The sequence below is a fragment of the Chlorocebus sabaeus genome, chromosome X, assembly GCF_047675955.1.
Source record: "Chlorocebus sabaeus isolate Y175 chromosome X, mChlSab1.0.hap1, whole genome shotgun sequence".
Lineage (NCBI taxonomy): Eukaryota > Metazoa > Chordata > Mammalia > Primates > Cercopithecidae > Chlorocebus > Chlorocebus sabaeus.
Genome location: NC_132933.1, coordinates 51,021,011 through 51,028,117, shown reverse-complemented (window position 1 = coordinate 51,028,117; position 7,107 = coordinate 51,021,011). Strand labels below are relative to the sequence as shown.

At 37.2% G+C, this 7,107-nt stretch overlaps 1 protein-coding gene across 1 annotated transcript in view; it reads right to left on the bottom strand.

Annotated features, from left to right (window-relative positions):
* Positions 1-2,344: 2,344 nt before the first annotated feature.
* LOC140710835 (T-complex protein 11-like X-linked protein 2) overlaps positions 2,345-7,107 on the bottom strand; it is a 44,552-nt gene continuing 39,789 nt past the window's right edge. The window contains exon 10 of the mRNA XM_073013519.1: positions 2,345-2,441. Coding sequence (XP_072869620.1) covers positions 2,439-2,441 — 3 coding nt within the window. The 3' untranslated portion in view covers positions 2,345-2,438. The remainder of the gene's footprint in view (positions 2,442-7,107) is intronic.

Below are 7,107 nucleotides of genomic sequence, written 5' to 3'. Positions count from 1 at the left end.
GGTTGCCTGTTCACTCTGATGGTAGTTTCTTTTGCTGTGCAGAAGCTCTTTAGTTTAATGAGATCCCATTTGTCAATTTTGGCTTTTGCTGCCGTTGCTTTTGGTGTTTTAGACATGAAGTCTTTGCCCATGCCTATGTCCTGAATGGTACTACCTAGGTTTTCCTCTAGGGTTTTTATGGTATTAGGTCTAACATTTAAGTCTCTAATCCATCTTGAATTAATTTTCGTATAAGGAGTAAGGAAAGGATCCAGTTTCAGCTTTCTACTTATGGCTAGCCAATTTTCCCAGCACCATTTATTAAATAGGGAATCCTTTCCCCATTTCTTGTTTCTCTCAGGTTTGTCAAAGATCAGATGGCTGTAGATGTGTGGTATGAACAGACATTTCTCAAAAGAAGACATTCATACAGCCAACAGACACATGAAAAAATGCTCATCATCACTGGCCATCAGAGAAATGCAAATCAAAACCACAATGAGATACCATCTCACACCAGTTAGAATGGCGATCATTCAAAAGTCAGGAAACAACAGGTGCTGGAGAGGATGTGGAGAAATAGGAACACTTTTACACTGTTGGTGGGATTGTAAACTAGTTCAACCATTATGGAAAACAGTATGGCGATTCCTCAAGGATCTAGAACTAGATGTACCATATGACCCAGCCATCCCATTACTAGGTATATACCCAAAGGATTATAAATTATGCTGCTATAAAGACACATGCACACGTATGTTTATTGCAGCACTATTCACAATAGCAAAGACTTGGAATCAACCCAAATGTCCATCAGTGACAGATTGGATTAAGAAAATGTGGCACATATACACCATGGAATACTATGCAGCCATAAAAAAGGATGAGTTTGTGTCCTTTGTAGGGACATGGATGCAGCTGGAAACCATCATTCTCAGCAAACTATCACAAGAACAGAAAACCAAACACCGCATGTTCTCACTCATAGGTGGGAACTGAACAATGAGATCACTTGGACTCGGGAAGGGGAACATCACACACCGGGGCCTATCATGGGGTAGGGGGAGGGGGGAGGGATTGCATTGGGAGTTATACCTTATGTAAATGACGAGTTGATGGGTGCAGCACACCAACATGGCACAAGTATACATATGTAACAAACCTGCACGTTGTGCACATGTACCCTACAACTTGAAGTTTAATAATAATAAATAAATTTAAAAAAAAAAAAAAGGGAAGTGAGAGAGAGAGAGAAAAAAAAAGAAACTTATTTTTTTTTCACGAGGCAGTAGACAAGTGTTAAAAGGAAATTGGGGGTTAAAAACAAACTAGTGGACCAGAGAGTAAAATGTTCAATAAGAAAGCAGGTGCTAAAAATATTTTTTTTTTAACAACAAAGGTTACATGCCAACGTTAAAATTGAAAATTCACAGTGAAGATATAATACTTAGGAATATTTATGCACCAAATAACATAGCAACCACCTTTGTAATGCCAAAAGGTATGGAGACATGGAAGCACAGTAATAATAGGAGATTTAATACGTGGCAAGTCTCAGTACAAGGCAACTCCAGTGGTACAATAAAGAGATGTATACCGAAAATGTAAACAACACAATTAATAAGATACATTGTGTGTTTGTATACACACATAGGCATACATACACACACATAAATCTATACCTTGGAAATAAAGAATATACCACCTCGTCAAAAGCTGATGGCACGTTAACAAAACGTGATCGTAATTACCTCACATTGAAGACCTCACTAATTTCCATAAAGTAGAAATATTACAACCAACCCTCTGCAATCACGATGCAACAAAAGTAGAACTTACTAACGCAAACTGAAAGCAGAAAGGATCTTCTACCTGGAAAAAATGTTAAGCTTTCTATTAAGCAAATGTCGAGATAAGGAGGAGATACAAACTGAAGTTACAGAAATATTTAAGAAGAGTGACAATGAGAGCTTACATATGAGAATCTGTTAAAGATATTTAAAGCACTGATTGGAAGCAGATTCAGAGCACTAAATACTCTCATCAGTGAAAATGAACGAATAAAATTAAATAAAGTAAAGCACTGCCTCAAAAATCTAATAAAAGAACAACCCAGGAAACCAAAATAAACACAAATAAAGAAATAACATAAAATTAGAAATTGCCGGGTTTGGTGGCTCACACCTGTAATCCAACCACTTTGAGAGGCTGAGATGGGAGGATCTCTTGAGGCCAGGAGTTTGAGACCAGCCTAGGCAACATAGGGAGACCCTGCCTCTACAGTAATAATAATAATAATGATAATAATGATTCATTAGCTGGGCATGATGGAACATGCCTGTAGTCCTACTTACTGAGGAGGCGGAGGTGGGAAGATTGCTTGAGTCCAAGAGCTCAAGGCTGCAGTGAGCTGTGATCACAACGCTGCACTCCAGACTGAGTGATCCAGGGAGACTCGGTCACTAAAATGAATGAATGAATGAATGAATAAATAAGCAGACATTAATAAGATACATAGTAGAAAAACAATGTGTGTATATTTATTAAATCAAAATCCTATTTTTTTAATTGGACAAACTCACTAGCTAGACTAATGAAGGAAGAAAGGGAGAGAGCACAAATATGCAAAATAATAAATGACAAATGATAATCATTTAAACAGAAAAGATTAGGTTACTTTTCAAACCTGTATATAAAGAAATTAAAAATACACATGAAATAAATAATTTCCTAGGAAAATACAGATTATCAAGATTTTTACTCTAATGCTGGAAGGCTTAAATTGGCCAATTTTCACAGAAAAAAAAAAAAATAGAAAAAGTTATTAAGGAATAACTCCCAAGGAGCACCTGGCTCAGATGCTACTACAGGTGAATTCTACTAAACCGTCAAAGATCAGATAGTACCACAGTGCCAACGCTCTATAAATTATTAAACAGCATAATAAAGGAAATTTTCATAACTCCCTTTATGAAGCAAGTATGACATGGATAGATAAGTGTAGATGCAAAAATGCTAGATAAAATATTAGCAAACAACATCCAACAACACATTTAAAAAATCATAATATACTTTGGCAAAGTGGGATTTCTCCCATCAATACAGATTGGTTCAATATTAGAAAGTACCTTGATATCATCCACCAGATTGGTTCAATATTAGAAAGTACCTTGATATCATCCACCATATTAATACACTTAAAGACAAATAGCATATGGTTATCACCACAGATGTTGAAAAACCTTTGGAAAAATTCAATACCTCTTTCTGTTAAAAAATAGAAAAGCCTTAAGAAAATAGGGACCACGGGATGCTTTCTTAACATGATAAAACATATATACCTAAGTCCTAATGCTAGCAACTTATTTAATGGGGTTGCGGGGGGATACTCAAAGTTTTCCCCTGGAATCAGGAATAAGGAAAGCATGCCTACTACCTCACACCTATTCAATCTTGTATTACAAGTATTAGTCAATTGACTAGAGAAATCGATCATTTTCCTAGGAATGAATAAGAAGAACTAAAAAGCACAGCAAAGGAAACAATCAAGAAAATGAAATGGCAACTTACACGTTGGGAAAAAAAATACCTGCGAACCACATATATGAACAAGGGGTTAATATCCAAATTTTGTGAGGAAATCACACAACTGCATAGCAGAAAAACAATCAAATTTAATCAATGGGCAAAGGACCTGAATAGATATTTCTCCAAAGAAGACATACATAATGACTAACAGGTATATGAAAAAGTGCTCAACATCATTAATCATCAGGAAAATGCAGATAAAAGCTACTATGAGGCAACACCATACAACCATTAGGATAGCTATTATCAAAAAGTCAAGAGATGGCAAACATTGCCGAGTCTGTGGAGAAAAGGGAACCCTTGTACACTGTTGATGGGAATGTAGATAGGGACAACCATTATGGAAAACAGTATGGAGGTACCTAATAGATTTTTTTCTGTTTTAGAAATAAAATGGCAGTTCTAGATTTTTCTATTTTACAAAAATTATATGGTAGTGAAAAACAGAACTATCATACGACCCAACAACTCCTTTGCTGGGTATCTACTCAAAGGAAATAAAATAACCACCTTTTAAAAGCAGCTGATCTTTGAAAAGTATCTGAACTCCCATGTTCACTGCAGCATTAATCACAATAGCCAAGATATGGAAACAACCTAGGTGTCCATCAAGGGACGGACAGATACAGAAACTGTGTTGTATATATATACTTTAAAAAGGAGATCTTGCCATTTGCCAAAACATGGATGAATCTGGAGGACATTATGCCATAACAATGAAATAATAGTGAAATAATCCAGATACAGAAAGAGAAATATTGCATGATCTCATTTATATGTGGAATCTTAAAAAATGAAAGTAAAATAAAACTCAAGTATACAGAGACACAGAATAAAGCAGTGGTTATCATCACCGGGGTGGGGCGGAGGGGATGGGAGGAGAAAAGGGGGAGATGTAGGTAAGAGGATGCAAAGCAGCAGATATATAGGATGAAAGAGACTAGAGATCTAGTGCACAACATACTGGAATACAGTTTATACAATTGTACTATTAAATACAATGTGGGATTTCTGCTAAATGAATAGATTTTAGATACGATGTGGGATTTCTGCTAAATGAATAGATTTTAGCGCCTCCTGCTACCAAAACCAAAAATGGGTAACTATGTGACATGATGGGTATGTTAATTTGTTCCACTATAGTAACTATTTTACTATCTATATGTGTCCCATAACACCATGTTGTATACCTTAGATATACACAATAAAACTTACTTTTTACAAAGAAAAGTAAAGCCATCTCTATGTGCGGATGATATTATAGTATACCTGAAAACCCCTATAGAAACAATGATACATCAACTGAACCAGTAAAAGAAGTCAGTAAGGTAGCAAAGTATAAAATTAACATACAAAAAAATCAGCAGTCTTTTAATACACACACAAAAAATAAGCAGCTGGAGGACACATTCACAGACAAGGCCCCATATACACTAGCAACAAGGATTAAAGTTTAGGAATAAACTTGGTAACAACATGTATACAAGAAAAATTGTAAAATATGCCTGAATGACACCACAGCAGACTTGAACAAATGGAAACACATACGCTGTCTGAGACGGTCTGAATGTTTGTGTACCCCCAAAATTACTATCTTGAAATCTTTACCCGCAAGGTGATACCATTAGGAGGTGGGGCCTTTTGAGAGGTGACTAGGTCATGAGGGTGGAGCCCTTATGAACGGGATTAGTTCTGTCATAAAAGAGGCTCCAGAGAGCTGCCTTGTCCCTTCCACCATGTTGAGGATACAATTAGAAAGCACCATCGATGAGGAAGAGGGCCCTCACCAGACACCAAATCAGCCAGCATCTTTATCTTGAACTTGTCAGTCTCCAGAACTGCAAGAAATAAATTTCTGTCGTTTATAAACAACCTAGTCTACGGTATTCTGTAATAGCAGTCCAAACAGACTAAATCACTGTCCTAGATGGAATAATTCGGCATTAAAAAGATGTCAGTTCTTCCTCCATTGGCGTATAAATTTAACTCACTCTCAAAAATGCCAGCACACATTTTTATGCATTTAGGCAAATTGATAATAAAGTTAATATACTTTTTGAAAACATGCAAGCATAGCCAGGAAACATGTGAAAAAGAAAATCTATGAGAGGGGACTTATGATACCAGCCAGAAAAGCACACTATAAAGCCTCTGTAATTACGACATTGTGGCACTGGTGCAAGAATAGACTACTAGCCCAGTGAACTAGAATAGAAAACTCAGAAATACAACCAAATCGTATGAAAGTTAGTACATGATAAAGATGGTACATAAACTCTCTAGGGCAAAGATGAACATTTAATAAATGGTCCTGGAACAACTGAGATGTCCGGAAAAATAAAGGTAGATCCACATAACACAGCGTGCACAAGAATAAACTGCAAATAAGTTAGGGATCTAAACATAACAAATGAAACCATGTAAGTTCTTGAAGAAAAACATGGCAGTGGTCGGGGAAGTGGGGTGGCTCACGCCTGTAATCCCAGCACTTTGGGAGGCTGAGGCGGGTGGATCGCCTGAGGTCAGGAGTTTGAGACCAGCCTGGCCAACATGGTGAAACTCCGTCTCTACTAAAAATACAAAACTTAGCCAGGCGAGGTGGCGGGCGCCTGTAATCCCAGCTACTCGGGAGGCTGAGACAGGAGAATTGCTTGAACCTGGAAGGCAGAGGTTGCAGTGAGCCGAGATCGCACCACTGCACTCCAGCCTGGACGACAGAGCGAGACTCCATATCAACCAAAGAAAAGAAAGAAAAAGAAAACAAAAGAAAAGAAAAGAAAACATGGCAGAACCCCAGTGTAGGGAAAGGCTTTCTAACTAAGATTCAAATTCCGAAGGCAATGAAAGAAGAAAATAGTCTATCGATTTGACCACATAAGGATAAACGAAAGTGATGCAAATGCTTCATAAATATATCAAAGAGCAAGTGACGAATTGGTATAAAGTACTTGCAGCATATATCGCAGACAACTGGATAATATTCCAAATATATAGAGAACTCTTAAACATTGAGGGATGAAGGACCACAACAGCAATAAAAATATGGGGGAAATATATGAACAGATAATTCCAACAAAAAGTATAAAAACAGTCCTCAACATATGATAAGTGTCAAAACTTACTCATAGTTAGACAAAGATACATCACAGAAACAGTGAGATACCATTTCTCACCTAACCTGTAGAAAAAAGTTTCAAAACTAAGGCGACGTGTTCTGTTAGTGAGGCTGTGGGCAAACTGTCATTCTCCTATATTGCTAATGGAAACGAAAACCAGTACAATCCTTCTGGAGAGAAACTTGGAAACACCTGAGAAAACTACATGTGCACTTAACTTTTGGCCCAAAAATCCTACTAGTGGGAATATACCTTGAAGGTACATTTCTACCAATACAAAAAAAAAAAAAAAAATCATGTCCAGGTTTATTCGCGGGAGCAATGTCTGTAACTGTAAAATCTTGGAAGGAATTTAAAAGCCCGTACAGGCCAGGCACCACGGCTCATGCCCGTAATCTCAGCACTTGGGAGACCAAGGTGGGAG